Consider the following 21050-nt stretch of genomic DNA (forward strand, 5'->3'; position numbering starts at 1 on the left):
CAACAAACTATAGTAGTACGTAATGTAGAGAGTGGAGGAAATGTGTGAAGAATAAATAAGACCATCATAGCTACTAATTACTAATGATTAAAAATTATTCTTCCAACTTTATACCTACCCAGATTAAGTTCATGGGAAGAAAATAAACCAATAAAATGTCCTCAAAGTTTAAAGTTATTTATTTATATAGGCTGAAGTACTGCTTCACCTTCAGCTAACATTCTTTGATACCTCCTATAAAACAATTATTATGCACATATATATCCATAGGCATGTCACTCGACCACCTTGATATCAGATGTACATTTTCAAATCAGTATTTGTGCATTAGATTTTGTGTTGTCTGAATTTCTCATCTTATTGTTGTTTCTTACCTCATGCCTGTATGTGGTGCTTATAGTTATTGGAATAACTGTACATAAAGTATGTATATAAGCTTATTATTGGATTTAATTTATGAGTCAACTTTTATGTCTGTCTGGATGGCTGTGTAAGGATTTGGGGCCTTTCCTTTGTTCTTCACAGCAGTCATGGCATCTTCGTACCACACAATTATCATTAAGATAACAAGGTTGTATAATGATTAATACACATCTCTTGTAAAACCGTAATCTGAACCATCCAGTGTGATGGTATAATTATGCCATTTTGAATGTGGTAATATATGTACAGTGTGACAGAAATGAAAAATTGCCCAATTGCCATCCCTCAAAAGAAATCTGTTCTTTTACTCTTTTTCATTTGGACTGACATGAAATGTTAACTATTTTGAAAAATTTGTCAAATGTGTGTAGGCAGCAAGGGTAGAAGAGCCACAAAGAAAGAAGAGACTAAAGTATTCTAGCTAAATGCAAAACATCAGAATCCTTTGAACCATTATGCGATATACAGGTTTGACAGAGACACTATGCGCTCTTTATAAAAGACAGGATAATTAAAGGAAAACTCTAGAATACTCAGTCTGCTGTCCCCTAATCACAGTAGAAGTCCATATCCTGAAAAAGACAAAACATTAGATTAAGCGCCACAATATTCACTAAAATACGTTGGTAATATTCTAATAAAAAATAGATACTCACAGTGGTCTGCATCCAAATTGTGTCACCTGTAAACTTCTGGGTCTCCTTCACCATAGGTGCAGGGAACTATCCCATTCTACCCATCTGGTCCACATACCGCTCACTGTACAGGTCCTTCTCAAAATATTAGCATATTGTGATAAAGTTCATTATTTTCCATAATGTCATGATGAAAATTTAACATTCATATATTTTAGATTCATTGCACACTAACTGAAATATTTCAGGTCTTTTATTGTCTTAATACGGATGATTGTGGCATACAGCTCATGAAAACCCAAAATTCCTATCTCACAAAATTAGCATATTTCATCCGACCAATAAAAGAAAAGTGTTTTTAATACAAAAAACGTCAATCTTCAAATAATCATGTACAGTTATGCACTCAATACTTGGTCGGGAATCCTTTTGCAGAAATGACTGCTTCAATGCAGCGTGGCATGGAGGCAATCAGCCTGTGGCACTGCTGAGGTCTTATGGAGGCCCAGGATGCTTCGATAGCGGCCTTTAGCTCATGCAGAGTGTTGGGTCTTGAGTCTCTCAACGTTCTCTTCACAATATCCCACAGATTCTCTATGGGGTTCATGTCAGGAGAGTTGGCAGGCCAATTGAGCACAGTGATACCATGGTCAGTAAACCATTTACCAGTGGTTTTGGCACTGTGAGCAGGTGCCAGGTCGTGCTGAAAAATGAAATCTTCATCTCCATAAAGCTTTTCAGCAGATGGAAGCATGAAGTGCTCCAAAATCTCCTGATAGCTAGCTGCATTGACCCTGCCCTTGATAAAACACAGTGGACCAACACCAGCAGCTGACACGGCACCCCAGACCATCACTGACTGTGGGTACTTGACACTGGACTTCTGGCATTTTGGCATTTCCTTCTCCCCAGTCTTCCTCCAGACTCTGGCACCTTGATTTCCGAATGACATGCAGAATTTGCTTTCATCCGAAAAAAGTACTTTGGAGCACTGGGCAACAGTCCAGTCCTGCTTCTCTGTAGCCCAGGTCAGGCGCTTCTGCCGCTGTTTCTGGTTCAAAAGTGGCTTGACCTGGGGAATGCGGCACCTGTAGCCCATTTCCTGCACACGCCTGTGCACGGTGGCTCTGGATGTTTCTACTCCAGACTCAGTCCACTGCTTCCGCAGGTCCCCCAAGGTCTGGAATCGGCCCTTCTCCACAATCTTCCTCAGGGTCCGGTCACCTTTTCTCGTTGTGCAGCGTTTTCTGCCACACTTTTTCCTTCCCACAGACTTCCCACTGAGGTGCCTTGATACAGCACTCTGGGAACAGCCTATTCGTTCAGAAATGTCTTTCTGTGTCTTACCCTCTTGCTTGAGGGTGTCAATAGTGGCCTTCTGGACAGCAGTCAGGTCGGCAGTCTTACCCATGATTGGGGTTTTGAGTGATGAACCAGGCTGGGAGTTTTAAAGGCCTCAGGAATCTTTTGCAGGTGTTTAGAGTTAACTCGTTGATTCAGATGATTAGGTTCATAGCTCGTTTAGAGACCCTTTTAATGATATGCTAATTTTGTGAGATAGGAATTTTGGGTTTTCATGAGCTGTATGCCAAAATCATCTGTATTAAGACAATAAAAGACCTGAAATATTTCAGTTAGTGTGCAATGAATCTAAAATATATTAATGTTAAATTTTCATCATGACATTATGGAAAATAATGAACTTCATCACAATATGCTAATATTTTGAGAAGGACCTGTACACCTGCCAGCAAACACAATAGACTCTATTACAAATACATTGCTGTACATTCAGACGGACAAAAAAAACAAAAAACAAATATGTTAATTGAAATTTAGAACTTGTTACAAGAGATAATATAAAACGCGTTATATATTAAATCTTTGGTAACTAGAGGATTTAACTGTGCAGCTTGCTAAAATGTGAGTTCAATAACAAAGCACCTACATTTCCAGACCAGAATACTCCAGTGCCATCTGCTGGTATGCGTTTAGAATACACATAAACCATCTGACCCCTTTTAATATTGATGAATCTGCAGTCAGGAGCTATGAAGTCATCCAAAGCTTCGGCCACGGAAAGAACATCTTATAAAGCATAGACAGAACATAAGTTACATAAAGAATGGGTCATTCAATTATTGATTTAAACACAGTTTCAGGTTTCTACAGTTTTGCAAAACATTTTCTGACTTACATGAACATTCTGCATCAGTTTATCCATTAGGACAGCCATTGTGGTCTGGTGCAGCAGTCCAACAAAGAGCAAACTTATCAATGAAGAGCTCATGGTGTTGAAACAGGAATAACTACCTAGAGGTTTTGAGTTGGAATGTGGAGCTCGGGAAAACTGAAAAGGCTTAAAAATCCAAAAACACTTCCCTCATCCAAGAAGGAATGGCCTGAGCCCCTACATCACAGGATTTGTAACCAATCAGAGTTGATTTTCACAAATGCCAGAATTCATCTCACTCATGGGAACTGGCTGACCCTTTCTCAAATTTCCTTCTTTTTGCAGTAACAAGCAGTGACAGTTCATGTGAACACTCAAAAAATATGGTTTAAATGAATCTGAAAGTGAATTAGGAAACCTTTCAGTTTTGTTTTGCTACTGAAATGGCAGTACATGCAAAGCAGAATATAATACAGGTCAAACAACATGACAAACAGCAAAACACTGTAAACAAATTAAACGAATATTCTGTACACATCAAGAAATACACATGATCAATAATACCACAGATCATATCTTATTTACAGGCAAACAAATTAGCAATCTAATATAACGCGCTACAGTATATATACAGTAAATATAACATAATAAACATAAACAAATTGACAGCGAAACTCTCATATAATACAAAAGCTTTATTATTTTCTGTCGGGGTCTGGGAAACTTGTTGCCTGCTGCTTACTGTGCTTACTCACCAGATGGCACCGGAGCTCCTTGGAGGTGTGCACAGGTGTCGCTCATCATTAAGTAGGTCCTGAGGTTTAAAAGGAGTCAGCAGTCAGCACTTCGTTGCCTGAGAGTTTGCCAATAGTGGTAACTTACTGGCCAAGTTAAGCTTGCTTAAAACTCTTGAGTTTCTTTCTCCCAAGAACTTACCTTTTGTGTGTACTCTTCCTCAGGTCTTCCTGACCTCCAGGGTCCAGTCTTGGTGTCGTTCCTAGTGATGTCAAAATGAGGCTTTTTGAAGCATAGAATCTACAGGGGTTGAACAATGAAACTGAAACACCTGGTTTTAAACCACAATAATTTATTAGTATGGTGTAGGGCCTCCTTTTGCGGCCAATACAGCGTCAATTCGTCTTGGGAATGACATATACAAGTCCTGCACAGTGGTCAGAGGGATTTTAAGCCATTCTTCTTGCAGGATAGTGGCCAGGTCACTACGTGATACTGGTGGAGGAAAACGTTTCCTGACTCGCTCCTCCAAAACACCCCAAAGTGGCTCAATAATATTTAGATTTGGTGACTGTGCAGGCCATGGGAGATGTTCAACTTCACTTTCATGTTCATCAAACCAATCTTTCTCCATTCTTGCTGTATGTATTGGTGCATTGTCATCCTGATACATGGCAGCGCCTTCAGGATACAATGTTTGAACCATTGGATGCACATGGTCCTCAAGAATGGTTTGGTAGTCCTTGGCAGTGATGCGCCCATCTAGCACAAGTATTGGGCCACGGGAATGTCATGATATGGCAGCCCAAATCATCACTGATCCACCCCCATGCTTCACTCTGAGCATGCGATAGTCTGGGTGGAACGCTTCTTTGGGGCTTCTCCACACCGTAACTCTCCCGGATGTGGGGAAAACAGTAAAGGTGGACTCATCAGAGAACAATACATGTTTCACATTGTCCACAGCCCAAGATTTGTGCTCCTTGCACCATTGAAACCGACGTTGGGCATTGGCATGAGTGACCAAAGGTTTGGCTATAGCAGCCCGGCCGTGTATATTGACCATGTGGTTCATCCTTCTTGGTGGTATGCTGACATTACCCTGGATACCGTGGCTCTTGATACATCACAAAGACTTGCTGTCTTCGTCACAGATGCGCCAGCAAGACGTGCACCAACAATTTGTCCTCTTTTGAACTCTGGTATGTCACCCATAATGTTGTGTGCATTTCAATATTTTGAGTAAAACTGTGCTCTTACCCTGCTAATTGAACCTTCACACTCTGCTCTTACTGGTTCAATGTGCAATCAATGAAGACTGGCTACCAGGCTGGTCCAATTTAGCCATGAAACCTCCCACACTAAAATGACAGGTGTTTCAGTTTCATTGTCCAACCCCTGTACTTTGAACCAATGTGTCATAAAGTGTTTCACTACCCGAAGGTTCATTCAATTCCCTTGGGTGACATCTACTGGTAGTAGTGATTATTGCACCAAATAAAGCCCTGCGAATGTGATGCACCTCTTGTGTAAATAATTGCACTTATGTATGTATATATACGTGTTGTACAAATGTGTTTTTAGTAACCCATTAAAGATTCTGAGTAATTAGCTCATAAAAAAATTTAAAAAATAATAATTTAAAAACAATATGAACTGTAGGGGATTACATATGAAAAATAGCCATTAGGCTAATTCTGGCTTCTTTAACTTGAATTGTCATTTGTTTTATAAAATTCCACTGTCCCATTTTAAATAAATAAATAAATAAATAAATGAAGTGAAAATTATTCATTTGTCATTCATATTTACTTTGGGAGTGTGCTTGGTGTACTGAGTGTTGTTGGACATTTTGCTTGGTGTAATAAAGAGGGTGCTTGTGTTACTTCAGGTGTTTTTATTCAAGTAATTTCTGCACAGTAGAAGGGCTCAAACGGTTTCTTTTTTTTAGACAATTTCTCCAGCTTTGGAAAATACTCTTTCACGGGGAACAGAGGAGTCTGGTGTGACTAGGAACTGTTTGGCTGGGTGGTATAGGTTTGGAGACAGAGAAAGGCTGGGAGACCTTCACCATGAAGTCCACAAGAGCTTCATCAAGCTCTTGCTTCCTGGATCCTAAAAAAAAATTAAGAAGATAATAAAGAAAAGTAACTTAATTTTAACTTACAAACATTTAACTGTGATTCTTTCTAATTCTGCCTGTATATCTATGTTATGATGACCTTGATTGGTGGCAGGAGGCTGAATGTTCTCGTGTTTGGCTGTATAATGCCTCAGCATTGATGACGTATTATTAATATACGTCAGCAGCTGCGGGCAAAGCAAACACTGCACCTGTAAAACCAAGATAACAACCCGTTACAGCACCTCTTGCATAACATGATCCCCTGACTATAACACTACTGCATAGTATAAGCTATAGGCTTTCTAATAAACACTTTGAATGTACATTACCTTATTACATGGCACCAAATCGAAATATTCCCACTTGGGAATGCTTCCTAGATGGTTGCTCCATGACAGAATAATCCACCAAAACTCAGAATATCCAAAAACGAGAGCTGTTCGTAACGTATAATACGTGTAGAATGGGGATGTGAACCGGGCCTTGAGAGCATCTTAAATACACTGAATCGCGCCAGATGTTTGAAACTCCACCAGTCAACTCGAAGCAGTCAGCTGACTCGGTCTGAATGAAGCAGTGAAGTGGTTCACACGTCATTGGGGACGTCACATGAAGCAAGCAAACCTAGTCCACTGAGTACAGAATCCACCACCAAGTGCACTCACCTCACTCTGGCGTCGTCTATCCTGGAAAGGCAATACAAGCTTGTGTTCCTCCAAACCATTCATCTGAGGATTTCAAGTCCTACCTGCACAACAGATATCCACCAACCTCCCAGGCTCCGCTTCATCTTTCCCCCCCTCTGAGGACTTCCTTCAGCTCCACTCTGTAAGCAAACAAGATCTTCAAACTTCTAAATTCACCTCTGAATCCCTCATCCACTTACCCGTTCTCCCTCTCCATACAGCTGGTGTGCTTCCATTCCCGGGTCCATTACCTGAAGTTATCTGTTAAAGGAAAATAAACTGTTAAAACTTTTCCTGTCTCCTGAGTGTTATCTGCATGTGGGTCAAAGCAGTTAAATTTACCATGACATTTTCAGCTTTTAAATGACAAACATTCAAACACAAAGAAACCAAAGGTAAATTCCAGATCATTAAATATTGTGTTTTAAAATTTCACATACCTTCTCAGTTTTATGGCAATGAAAATAATAAATTTTTTGTTCTACTTATTAAACGTTCTCTATGGCTGTGAAATCGCTTGGAATAAAAGTGTTTGTCATTCAATTCTGTATACTTGCACATTTTAACCAACTCTGTAAAATTAAGAATTTTTACTTTTTTTTTTAAGAAAAAGACTGCCTTGCATAAGTGTCTGCTGTAAGACAACATGAATTACTAATCCAACCTGTTATTCAGTTAAATGTTTAGGTATCTGTCACTTAAGAACTGCTACCTAATGATGCCAACATGTTTTAGTCTCAAGGATAGAAGGCCATAGAAGCCATCAGGTTTGACAAATCCAGGCTTTCTACGACCGAGGTTCGGGTCGGTGACTAATGTGTCCTTAAAAGCCCTAGCAGTGACCTACTCTGACCTATCAGGGTTATTGTTCTTGCAGCATCTTAAAAATCTGATACTTCTCATCAGACTTCTTGAGTACAACCCCACACACTCCCTCCCCGTCCTCAACAACACCGCCTATTTTGAAACCCTTCTGGTTCCTAGTAACCACCATTTCTCGGGACTAGAGATGGTCCTCACATAGACACTTTTCGGAAGAAGGCCCAGCAGATGGTGTACTTCATGCAGCAACTCAAGAAGTAAAACCTTCTGCAGTAGCTGCTGCCGGTCATCTTCTACACTGTCAGTTATTTAGTTCGTCCTGTCCACACCCATTAATGTGTGGTTTGACTCATCCACAAAACAGGACAGGTCCAAACAGTAACAAAGAATCAGGACTGAACCTCCCTCCATCAAGAACATGTACAGGTCTACTGTTTAGACCACTAAACAGTTTGTATCCACCTAGTGGATACCATTAGGTGGATGCTATAGAGCTCTATTTGCAAAAAGGAGTGTGAGATTAAAAAGTAGGGTGAGATTAATACAATGCATATTTACACTAGTTCAATGTTATCTTCCTCTTTTGTAAAAAACATCTTATATACACAAATTTACAAGAAAAAAAACTTTTTATTTGCCAACAATTATTTTTATGTATTGATATTTAAATTGTCTTTATTGAGATCAAAGTGGAACTGAAGCCAAAATCCTTGTTTGCATGCACAAACTTGGCAAATAAAGCTGATTCAGATTTTTCATGACTGAAGAAGGCTTTTTGGGGGACAGATGAGACACCTTGAAGAAACAAAAAGAAAATTCAGTTAAGTTCTGTCATTATCATTGAGTTCTGAAGGCAATTGTTTTTTGTTTTTGTTTTTTTCAATTTATTTTTCAAAATAAAAGGGACTGACAACAAATTCCCGCTATGCTTTGCATATTTTTATTGGTAAAAAAAAATACAAATCACAAATCACTTCCCTCCCCTCTACAATTATTTGTTCCTGTTTAAAAACCAAATAAAATACATTCAAGTTAAATGTGAAAATACTCGACAGATACAAATACTAAAGAAATGCACTTTATAAGTCCCAGTACTGGTTCCCAATAAAATTGTTCTTTATGGGGCTTTAATTCGACTTCACAGTAACCCTAATCCTATAAACATATTTCTTAAAACCCTTTTAATATATTTTGAATGTAAAATGTTCTTATTCTTTATGCTCTATTCTTCAAGTGGGTCGTAATTATTTTCATTTACAGAGAGTTGAGTGTATGAGGAAGCATTACATCATTAACAAATATTTTCCCCCTATGAAGTACATAAAAAGAAATGAGGCATATTTCATAGAGTTTACACATTTACTTCTTGTTGTGAACATATAATATGATTTGTCTTTGCCATTTATTACTAAAGAAAACCTTTAACTTTCGTAATCTTTTGTAAACAAAACATACTTTCCTATGTAGTCTGACGCAAAGCCTCGTAAATCGGTGTAAGTATGCGGGAATGTTTTGCGAATCTTTGTAGTTACCCGGGTGGAGTTTAAACCCATGTAAAGTACCGTGGAAGTTGAACCGCTCACTCGCGCTTTGCTGTTCAACAAATCAGGCGCACCCCTCTACTTTTCGTACTGTGACGTAGGTAACTGAAACTTAAAAGGTTACAGCACTTTTAGGGTCGGGGCTGGTGTTATTGTTCGAGCTGAAGAGTTTGGGGGAAGCCGAGGCTTTGTTAATTTTGTGGGGGATGTAAGCTATAATTGGAAGCATGATTTGGTAAAAAATTAGGCGCACACATGCTTGACCTGGATGTTACTTTTGATATTATAGCAACACATTTAGACAGGCTGAGGTAAGCTAGCAAGCTCGGTCCCAAAAGAAGCCGATGGATGCGCGGGTATTGGAGTTATTTGGGTCAACAAGCGGGCACGGCTCCGGTGGATCTCAGGGATCTGCGTCTAACCACAAGCCGGGAAATGGCAACGGGGTTATCTCGAAAAAGGCTGGTGCAAAGAACAAGAAAGCAAGAGCTCGATTCCCTCGAAACTTCAAACCAAGCAATAACACCCCATATCTACCCCCAGAGGTAATACTGATATTACTCTCTAAAGTACAGCTAAATCAGTCGAAATAATGTCATACGAGAAACACGAGAAAAGTCGAGTAAAACGGGAAACTGATGTCTCCTAGCTTGCACTGCACAAAGGGTTTTCGTTGTGTTTCCTGTCGCTGGGGCTAGCTTTTCTATCCGAAACTACAGTGACACGTAGCTGGTCGACAAAAGAAAGTGTATGAGGGGGTTATGTTGGGTTAAACTGGGCAATTTTTCACTCATTGTTTATTATATAGTACAATTGTATTGAACAATTACCTTTCATTATTTAGCAGGGAGCCAGATATGCTAATTAGACTTGATCATTTCTTAGTGGGCTGGCTAGCCTAAAACACGAACAGCTGTGTTTGTAAATACAGGGGAGGCGGGCGGGTACGAAGCTGCATCGACATTCATTCGTGGTGGAAGTAAGCTGTAATTTATTCAGAAAAAAAATAACACTTTTTAGTTTGCAGTAACGTTACTAAAAAGAAACAAATACAAAAAAACAAACAAATGGGGATTGAAATATCTATAAGATGAGATAGACTTTATTTATCTCACAATGGAGAAATTAACTTGTTACAGCAGCTCTTAGTAGCACACAAGTAGGGTGCAGATAGTTAGGAAAATGTGTAGTCAAAGAAGAACAAGATAAATGTGCAAAAACAATGTTTGTAATACTCGTACTCGTCGTCTTCCGCTTTATCCTTGACCGGGTCGCGGGGGCAGCAGAGACGCCCAGACGTCCCTCTCTCCAGACACCTCCTCCAGTTCCTCCAGGTGGAGCCCAAGGCGTTCCCAGGCCAGCCGAGAGACATAGTCCCTCCAGCGTGTCCTGGGCCGTCCCCTGGGCCTCCTCCCGGTGGGACGTGCCTGGAACACCTCCCGAGGAAGGCGTCCAGGAGGCATCCAGTATAGATGCCCGAGCCTCCTGAACCAGCTCCTCTCGATGTGGAGGAGCAGCGGCTCTACTCCGAGAGCTCCCATCTCTAAGGGAGTGCCCGGCAACCCTACGGAGGAAGCGCATTTCAGTCGCTTGTATCCGTGATTTCGTTCTTTCGGTCATGACCCAAAGTTCATGGCCATAGGTGAAGGTAGGGCTGGGATGAAGATCAGCTCCTCCAAGTCCGAGGCCATGGTACTCGACCGGAAAAGGGTGGATTGTCTTCTTCAGGTTGGAGGGGAGTTCCTGCCTCAAGTGGAGGAGTTTAAGTATCTCGGGGTCTTGTTCATGAGTGAAGGAAGAATGGAGCGAGAGATCGATAGACAGATCGGTGCGGCTGCCGCAGTAATGGGGGCGCTGTGCTGGTCTGTTGTAGTAAAGAGAGCTGAGCCGAAAAGGAAAGCTCTCGATTTACCTGTCGGTCTACGTTCCTACCCTCACCTATGGCCATGTTTGTAATAACAATGTGTAATAACAAGGAGTGAACAAATATCGAGTTGGAAGACATGGCTTAAAGTCACTGCCAACAGGTTATTCCGGAAATAACAACTTTTTTGCTATCTCCATTTCATCCATTAACACCTATTTTAATTGTTCTCAGGGCTTCAGCCTCAGATCCCTGAATATAACCAGCTCTGTATTGCAGTAATCATAAAGTATTGTTTGTCCCAAAAATAGTTGCCCTTTACTTTAATTGTTAGGATTTAGACATTGTTCCTAATAAAATAGAAGAGGGATGAATAATAAAGGTAACTGGACTTGGTGGCCAATGTCAGCCTATTCACAGCACAGCATTTAATGCTCATTCAGTCAGATTGGTTTTATTTTTATCCTCTGTCTGACACCTTTTGTTCCACTTCTGTCTCTCTCTGTTTTACTATCCTGTCTCTCAGGCTGAAGAGGGAAATATAGAGTACAAGGTAAGCAAGAACCTTGTCTAATGTTTGGTTTTCTTAAAAAAAACAAAAAAAAACTAAGTAGGTCACTAAATACTGTTAAAGAAACACACGTGTGCATCAGTCACTTAATTGACAGTATGGTGTCAACGTTTGCTTTTGTCCTACTCTAAGCCTACTTGTTTTTATTATTTAGTTTGTTTGTAACTATTATTTAACTATTATGTAACTTTTGACGGATTGCTTTTAAGTCCAACAATAATTTCTAAAGCTTTTGTCCTTCTAGCTAAAGCTGCTAAACCCCACACAAAACCGCTTTGAGCACCTGGCAACACAAATGAAATGGCGCCTGCAGGAGGGTCGTGGCGAAGCCGTCTATCAAATAGGTGTGGAGGACAATGGCATGCTGGTGGGACTGTCAGAAGAGGACATGAGGGCGTCACTGAAGACACTCCATAGGCTGGCCGAGAAGTGAGTCCAGGAACCCTGTTTTATATTTCTATGTTTCTTTTATTATGCTTGCATTATCAGATTTGTTTGTTTATGCTTTGTTTTATGTCAAAGGCAGTAATATTACTGCCTTTGACATAAACCAAAATTTTCTTTGTAGAATAAAATCCATGTAATACTTGTGTGATATGACATTTCAATACAATTCTGTTTCTGCAATACATTTATTTATGTTTTTAATAGAGTGGGTGCTGACATCGCAGTTCTTAGAGAACGGGAGTTAGATTGTGACTCCGATGTTCCTCGGAAGATTGCTGAAGTTCTCATAAGAAAGGTGCCAGATGACCAGCAGGTTAGTTCAGTTCCTAAAAATACATGCTGTTTTTCAACTTTTTAATTTTTTTTAATTCTCTGGCTTTTTCTTTTTAAATGATTGTTATCATTGCTTTTCTTTCTTTGCAGTTCTTAGACCTACGAGTGGCAGTCCTGGGTAACGTGGACTCTGGTAAGTCCACTCTGTTGGGTGTTTTAACACAGGGCGAGCTGGACAATGGACGGGGAAGAGCGAGACTCAACCTCTTCAGGCACCTGCATGAAATCCAGACTGGGCGCACCTCAAGTATCAGCTTTGAGATCCTTGGCTTCAACAGCAAGGGAGAGGTGAGAAACGATTCCATTGCAAGAGCATTAATACTGTCTGCATTAGTTAGGTAATCAAACTAATACTTTATAGGCTGCAGTATCATTAATGATAATCACATCCTTCTTCACTTTTTCCTAGGTTGTAAATTACAGCGAGTCTCGGACTGCAGAGGAGATCTGTGAGAGTGCCTCTAAAATGATCACGTTCATAGATCTGGCCGGTCACCACAAGTACTTGAAAACTACCATTTTTGGCCTCACCAGCTACTGTCCAGATTTTGCTATGCTGGTTGTTAGTGCAAACACCGGCATTGGTACGTTAATGTTCATTTCGTGCAAACTTTATAAACATTCGATTCTCCTAGATTCTAAAATGTATGTTGGTCTTGACCTTTACAAATAACCCACGTAAAGAGTGGGTCTATTACATGGTAGCAACACACATTTCCATCATGACACATCTAAATATAGCTGTACTCTCCACATTCAGAGGTGTTACTCATGACACTGCAGATATGTAGTAACTGGGCTTACATAACGTACCCACCTTCCAATGGTCTTCTCTGCTTTCACCCTCCTCACCTTTGCCAGGCACTACTAGTCCCAAAATATCTCCAACAGCATCCATTTTATAAAAGCTATTTGACACACAGGATATAGCTCTGTGCCTGATCTGATCCTAAAGTTGGCTCCTGCAAACAAATCAGTTAAAATCCAGATATATTTTTAATATCCTTAGAACAAGCCTACATTTATAAGACTGCAGTACTTTATAAACAGCTTGTGTTATCTGTAAATTATTAAGCTTTTACTAAGCAATTAGACTTGGAGCAAGAAGTTCATATCCAGGAAAGAAGCACTCTGAAACCTGAGCTTCAATGCTGATTAAGCAGACAAGAAAGTTATCTTTGTTGGTGTATACTGTCTGTTGACTTCTGTTGCTGTGAAAGAAAACACATTTAAATATAGTTTAAATGTGACACAGATGAGAAAATCTAGAAACGTTCTGTTTGTCCAGTTAGGAAGCAGTTTTCTAAAGAACAAATAGCATTAGGTTGTTAATAAACCTGTAGTGTGTTCCTTTTGCAAATGGTAAAGATCATATATGAAAGCTGAGCATCTGAGGGAAACAGATCATAGCCTGCTTGAGCTATCCTTCACCTTGTTACTATAAAGTCTTTTGTTTTGTTTTGTAAAAAAACTCGATCAAGATGCAAATTGAATCCCCTCTCCAATCAACCGTCCACTCTGGCCGGGTGCGGGTTGCAAATTTTGTGACTCGATGCAATCAACTTGACTTAATTCGATAGGTAAATGTTTACCAGTTGCCATTATAACCTGAATTTGACTGCACTGCGGTGTAAGAAAGATCAACTTGGAACATATGTAAGTGAAAATGAATCTGCCTATTTGATCAGGTAGGTTTATGTTGATCTAATTATATGTTTCCGCATATGAGTTGGACCTGCGTGTCCTACAAAGTGCCATGATATGACATTTGTCTTTAATTAATTGAATTTAAACAAATTAAATTAAAAGAATAATCAGAATAAATGGCCCACAGCAATAGAGGTTTTATATTGGATTAAAATAGCTTGATAAAATGCTTGTATTCTGCTGTTTAGCTGTTTGCTTTTGCATAGTTTAAGTCCTTAAACTATGCGGTGTACTTCTGGTTCTCTGTAAATTTGGCAAAGGGACTGCCACCAAACCAATGTACTTTTTCTAAATTATTTCAAATTTTCAAAGTACATTAAATATTCCTAAAAACTCTCAACGGTATAATTTTATTCTGATAAATATATATATATCAACTGTTTTAACATACTTGTAGATTGTATGTCCTCAAAAATGTTATGTATAGGGAAAGAGCAAACTGATTTATTCATATGTGAGATTAGAACTAAATTCCCCGTTCCGTTAACCATTTTATATGCAGTTTACTTTTCATAATTGTTGCACTGTATGTGTTGCTGTGAAACGGGAAACTTGGGCAAGAATGAGGTCAGGAATGAGCACCATCTGAGTTACGCCGTAGACAGGACGGTGTGCAAACCGAGACCTACAGCTTTAATTATGAAACAGAGTAATGGATCCTTGTAAAGCATTGGGATCACGTTGGGTTATGGGTCGGAAGCCCAAAAGCCAAACACAAGCAATCATCTTTACTTTCAGGAATGGTTTAATGTTTTGTCTGTAAACTTTAGCTGCAGCCAGAATTAAATTAAAGGATAAAGAACAGTCTGTATTTGTGCTGCATGTGCTAATGTTAGGAGTCAAACTGTTTTTTAAACAGTTTAACTGCTGTTGAGCTGACAAGAGATCTGGGTGTTTTAATTGGCTGTTGGCTTGTACATATATCCTCTGGAACAGAATTCTCGAGTGCTTTGGTAACATGGAACAAGCCGGGACCTATATCTGATCTGTGAAAAAACCTACTATGCACATTACTTTAGAGTAAATTTCTGCTTTGTTTATACTTAAATGCAACTCGCCAGCATTAACCAAGCCAGCCACTGCCATCTCAGTTACAAGTTACTTTAAACGTAAGACGTCCTACTGTAAAGACTGTAAATTTGGGTCATTGTTTAGTATATATTCCTGGAATTCCTTTTTGATAGTTTTCTCTGATGTAAAAAAGAGATACTTAATTGGAAATTCTTCCTGGCCTCATATATGCCTTCCCTTGATCATTTTCGACTTGTTTAAAGCAGCTTGCTCTTCAGATATTGATCAAATAAACATTCCCCGAAACAGCTAAAAGCTTCTTTATTGACCTGAAATCAAACAACTATTTAACCACTGTGTCCCACTTCTTCTCATTATGTTTCAGCTGGTACGACTAGAGAACATTTGGGTCTCGCCATGGCCCTGAAGGTGCCCATCTTCATCGTTATCAGCAAAGTGGACCTCTGCACCCGAGCCACTGTGGAGCGCACAGTGCGGCAGCTGGAGCGCGTCCTGAAACAACCAGGTTGCAATAAAGTGCCCATGGTTGTTAGCAGTACAGACGATGCAGTCACAGCAGCGCAGCAGTTTGCGCAGTCGCCCAAGTATGACTCAAATTCTTTACTGTCAGTGCATGAACCTATATGTTTTCCTTTGCTATCAGACCTGCTTTTCCTCTGTAGTTCATAGTACTACTTACAACAGATGTTGGAATATAAAGCTTTAATTAATTTTGATGCTTGTCTTCTCCTTAACAGCATCACACCAATCTTCACCTTATCCAGCGTGACTGGTGAGAGCTTAGACATGCTCAAGGTCTTCTTTAACATCATCCCTCCTCTCAGCAACAGCAAGGAGCAGGAAGAGCTTATGCAACAGCTCACTGAGTTTCAAGTAAGTCTGACATAAAGTCTGTTGTTGCAAGTGTATTTACCAGCTGGCTTTGATGCAGACTCCTCCTGGTGCAATGTAATTACACGGATAGTTTTGATTTGATTCATGGCTGTGTGCTTTTTTTCAGGTCGACGAGATCTACACAGTTCCAGAAGTGGGGACGGTGGTAGGAGGTACTCTGTACAGGTCAGTTTGGGAAAATGAAACACACAAAACTTCCTGAGCACAAAATCTGACCGTTTTCCCTCTGGTCATGCAGCGGTATTTGTCGTGAGGGGGATCATCTTGTGGTAGGGCCCACCGAATTAGGCCAGTTCCACAAACTGACTGTCGGCAGCATCCAAAGGAACCGCTCGGCATGCAGGGTACTCAGGGCAGGCCAGGCTGCAACGCTTGCTCTGGGAAACTTTGACCGCTCGCTATTGCGCAAGGTTGGGACTCTACCTACTTTTCTATGTTGTTATTATTGTGTGATTTGTTTAACAGGCATCTGTCTTGTTTGATTTTTCCACAAACAATACTGTTTGTTCAGCTGGTTAATTTACATCAATTTGTGTCAGTTGCTTCAATAAATACAGTGTCATCATGTGACACATTTAAGTTTTGGCTATGTCTTATAGGGTATGGTCATGGTGAGTCCAGAGATGGATCCTACCATCTGTTGGATGTTTGAGGCTGAGATCGTCCTGCTTTTCCATGCCAAGACCTTTCACAAGGGCTTCCAGGTCACTGTGCACATCGGCAATGTGAGACAGACCGCCACAGTGGAAGCTGTGTATGGCAAGGTTAGTTCATCCACTGAGCTACTCTGAAAATTTTTAGTGTTTTAATAAGTGTTTGGATAGCAATCAAAAACCATATTTACAGTTTTTTTTTTTATCAATGATTGCCTGCATACTTATTTGTGCAAAGTGTTTTTTATTTACACCCCTGGCAGAATGAGTTTTAAAGTTATGTTTAAATTTTACTAACATGTTGGCAGAGGTGATGGCAGGGAGACCTTCTGATCCTAAAGACTAGGATCTTATCACCAAAGATATTCATGTTTAACCTTTTTTATCTTTTGAGAGATGTTCATCCAGTTTCCTATTGGAAACAAACTTTTTGGTTGAATGAAAATAGTTTTAAATCTTAATCTCCCAGTGGTGAAAATAATTTTAGCAGCACTGTAAACGTGTACACTTGAACCTTCTGAAGATAGAAATAAAGCTGTAATGAAAAGTGTGAAGGGCTACACGGTGGCACAGTTGGTAGCACTGTTGCCTTGCAGCAAGAAGGTCCTGGGTTCGATTCCCGGCCTGGGGTCTTTCTGCATGGAGTTTGCATGTTCTCCCCATGCATGCGTGAGTTATCACTGGGTACTCCGGCTTCCTCCCACAGTCCAAAAACATGCCTGTTAGGTTAATTGGTCACTCTAAATTTCCCTTAGGTGTATGAATGAGTGTGTGTATGGTTGTATGTGTGTTTCCCTGCGATGGACTGGCGACCCGTCCAGGGTGTACCCCGCCTCTCGCCCATAGACTGCTGGAGATAGGCACCAGCTCCCCCGTGACCCACTATGGAAGGAGTGGTATAGAAAATGACTGACTGACTGAAAATGCGACATAATAAAATAATCTGGAAACGTTTTTGAGTCTTGCAGCAGCCAGATTTGTATATTTGTATAACTGATTGTTCTGGAGTTGCATTGAAGGTTCTCAAAGGTTTTTTTTATTTATTTCAGAGCTGCTTTGTATGTGGGAATGTCCCCACTTTGTTTATGAGTATAGACATAGCTCACACTTTTTATATTGGTAATTTTCTGTTTAAATATGATTATTGCATGTATAAAAGACAATTCGGAAAGCTACATTTAATTTCTAATAGTTAAGTGCACATAAAACAACACAGTTTGATGGATTTGTACTGTAATGATCTAGCACCCCTGTTAATAATGCTCTTTGCTGTGATTATTTCCTTCTACTACATCACTGCACTACAGGAAGAGTTGAGGACAGGGGAGAAAGCAGTGGTTCTCTTCAAGTTCATCAAGCACCCGGAATATCTGAAGGTGGGGGCTAAGGTGCTCTTCAGGGAGGGCGTGACCAAAGGTATTGGTCATGTCACCAATTTACAACCCATTTCCCATCATCACCAACATTTTCATGGGCAAGATGAGAAAGCCTGAAGTTTTTCAGGCAACCACAGCTTTGAAAACTCCGTCGCAGCCCAAAAAACAAGGAGCTTTATTAACTACATCCCACCTCCCAAAGACCACTGGGAACTCTCCCAGCACAGTAAACATCTGCTGCAGAATCTTGTTTTTGTCAACTTTTTCCAAAGCCTCCTTGTTTTATCTTCTTCAAAATTTTAAATTTCTGATCATTTTATTCCTATACTGGTATTCTGGTTCAAATTAGTTGCATTTCTTGGCACTGATATAAGGAACTTCCAGAAGCCCAACACCACATCCCACTGAAACATCTCAATAATGTTGAGGGGAAAAAAAGAGAAACAGAAACGATTTCACATCTGTGTTAAAGAGCAGCTAATAAAGTTTACTCCAAAATGCCCTCCACACACATATACACACACTGTTCTGCATTGAACTTAAAAAGCCAGCAATGATAGCTGTGTGGTAGATAACTCTTTGCTAAGAATGAGCTGCTTTAACATTAATGTTTAATTGTAAAAGAAGGCATCATCATCATCAGTGACCAACAGAAACTGATCTTTTACCAGCATAGTGCCTGATAAACCTCTGATCATAGAAAATACTCAAAAGGTGTTTTATAAACCAAAACTGCCTTGGAGATCCAGCTTTTGGGGGGAAAACTGTATTTAGACTGCAAAGATAGCTTCCAACTGCCAACTCTGACCTACAAACTATCGGCTGTCAAAGAGAGCTGGAGTAATTTAAAATGATGAATCTAGATTAAGATAAAATGTTAAATGAAAGAAAAAAAATAAGATGGAGTCAGAGGAATTTAAAGTTTAAAACTCAGAACTACCATTGTTTTATAGGTGTTTGCTTGTACTTTGCTTTTGCATACTACAGAATTAATGTGTTATGCTGGATGGCCGATCAGATGGATCTGAATCATCAGCAATAGCATCATAAAAAAACACGTTGACCTGGCTAGGAAATAAAAGCATTTAGGGTTGAGGAAGGGAGGATTTACAGCTGCGTTACAAAAACATGAGAGACACAGTTTCAAAGATGTTTATAAAGTCTAAACATCCCCAACAACTTCTTTCTTACTCCCAGTTAGTCAGACCATATCCTGTTAGTAGACTTATTTAAGGGTAAAAGCAGACAGTATATTTGTGTCAGGCACAGCTCATCAGAGTGAAGATGCTGCTGATGAAGAGGGCATTTAAAGAATATGAAGAGGCTATATGCAGGAATCTGGTTGAGGTTGCGTATCAGTTTGTAAAGATTGCTTGGGTTGTCTAGGTTTATCTGGTGATATTTGTTTGTTAGAATCTGTTTTTATTCACAAGTAATGCCTCACGATAGCATGGTGAGATTGTTAGAATCTTGCCAGCTATCTCTCAAGTGCTTTAGTTACTCAGGGCAGCACAGACCTTATAGTAGTGACAGCGTTCCGTTTTTACAGAACCTTTCTGAGGTTTCTGTTGCTGATTGGGGGAGTCGGTGATCTGAGGAAAGCCAGAGAAATTTCTTTTTCCCAAAGATTATGTGCTGTTCATTAGTGCGTGAAACCGGCTCCTGATGCAACTTTCTTTCAAAGCAATGATCTTGGAGGTACTTGAAGTCATCTCTTTAGTTATGTTACTCATGTCACAATCTTGCAAGGGTTTCAAATACAGTGCCTAGTGGAGCTACTGCCTAAGTAGCCCTCCAACACACCCCACAGTTTTACAACTGGAGGGATTTTATTATTTTTGTTTTTGGCTGGTGCTACAACCAGAAAGTTTCTGATATTTCTGACAACTTTAAAAGTGAATGTTATTCAACATTGTTTTGTGTTGCATGTTGGGCCTGGTTTCTACTCACATCTTTGTTTCGTAGCACAGATATTGTAAACGTACCATTTATGTGCAAAGAGGAGAAAATTTAATAACAAATTTCAACCAAATTGTTTATAGCATTAACAAAGAGTTCAGGTAATAGTTTGTTTTTAATACATCACAGTTTTGATATTATGGATTTCTAGTAGTTGAAGATTTTGCAGTTTTTAATCGTTGCTGTCTTTTAACACCAGCACATTTTGGTTCTCTTTTAAAATCAAGTACAAGATCTGTTTTTTCTTTTAATTGACTTTAAAATATTTTGATAATTATCTGGGTGAAATGCAATTGTTATGTACAGATCCAATTCATTGTGTTCATAAATAAAAACTATATTACCTCCTGAACATGTTTGTAGTTTTTTATTTTGAACTAAGGATTTCTCATTGTTTTCAGTTATATCATCATACTCTATATGTTGGTTTTATGTCTGTGTCATAAACCCATGACTCATTGGAAATGTGAATTGGTGGTCACTGTTTTGACTGGGTTCCTCATTCTGATGCAAGACAGAAAAAAAACGTCACACCCTTGATCATTTTCTCACTTTTTTTTCACACTAAAAACATAAACGTTAATGTATTTTAGTGCGATTTTATGCAATAGACTTTAAAAGTAGCATGTACTTATTCAATTTATTTATATAACGCCAATTCACAACACATGTTGTCTCAAGGCACTTCACAAAAGTGAGGTACACACATTCCAATTAATCCTAACCATTGAACAGTGCAGTCAGATTCAGTTATTTATTCAAATTGGATAAAACGTTTTTCTATCTAAGGAAACCCAGCAGATTGCATCCAGTCAGTGACTTGCAGCATTCACTTCTCCTGGATGAGCATGTAGAGACAGTGGACAGTCACTGGCGCTGACTTTGCAGCAATCCCTCATACTGAGCATGCATGTAGCGACAGTGGAGAGGAAAAACTCCCTTTAACAGGAAGAAACCTCCAGCAGAACCAGGCTCAGTATGAGCGGCCATCTGCCACGACCGACTGGGGGTTTGAGAGAACAGAGCAGAGACACAAAGAGAACAAAGAAGCACTGATCCAGGAGTACTTTCTAT

At 39.7% G+C, this 21050-nt stretch overlaps 1 protein-coding gene and 1 pseudogene across 2 annotated transcripts; one reads left to right on the plus strand and one right to left on the minus strand.

Annotated features, from left to right (window-relative positions):
* Window positions 1–971: 971 nt before the first annotated feature.
* LOC124859640 lies at window positions 972–7013 on the minus strand (annotated as a pseudogene).
* A 2215-nt stretch (window positions 7014–9228) lies between these two features.
* On the plus strand, window positions 9229–20328 carry gtpbp2a (GTP binding protein 2a). Of its 2 annotated transcripts, none has more exons than XM_047351808.1 (12): window positions 9229–9685; window positions 11531–11557; window positions 11820–12004; window positions 12227–12335; window positions 12446–12643; window positions 12765–12939; window positions 15459–15678; window positions 15832–15967; window positions 16095–16153; window positions 16227–16398; window positions 16588–16752; window positions 17949–20328. In XM_047351808.1, exons 1-12 carry the CDS (start codon window positions 9485–9487, stop codon window positions 18132–18134), a joined length of 1833 nt encoding a protein of 610 aa, XP_047207764.1. In that variant the 5' UTR covers window positions 9229–9484; the 3' UTR covers window positions 18135–20328. The 2 variants fall into 2 exon arrangements, with proteins under 2 accessions (XP_047207764.1, XP_047207765.1); XM_047351809.1 differs by having other exon boundaries at window positions 9571–9685; window positions 11805–12004.
* Window positions 20329–21050: the final 722 nt, after the last annotated feature.

This window comes from Girardinichthys multiradiatus, chromosome 22 (assembly GCF_021462225.1).
Source record: "Girardinichthys multiradiatus isolate DD_20200921_A chromosome 22, DD_fGirMul_XY1, whole genome shotgun sequence".
NCBI lineage: Eukaryota > Metazoa > Chordata > Actinopteri > Cyprinodontiformes > Goodeidae > Girardinichthys > Girardinichthys multiradiatus.

Coding starts and splice junctions, on each gene's coding strand:
- gtpbp2a (XM_047351808.1), top strand. CDS start 9,485: ATGGATGCGCGGGTATTGGAGTTATTTGGGTCAACAAGCGGGCACGGC. Junction 15,968..16,094: donor AACAGCTCACTGAGTTTCAA/GTAAGTCTGACA, acceptor GCTTTTTTTCAG/GTCGACGAGATCTACACAGT. Junction 16,753..17,948: donor TGGAAGCTGTGTATGGCAAG/GTTAGTTCATCC, acceptor ACTGCACTACAG/GAAGAGTTGAGGACAGGGGA.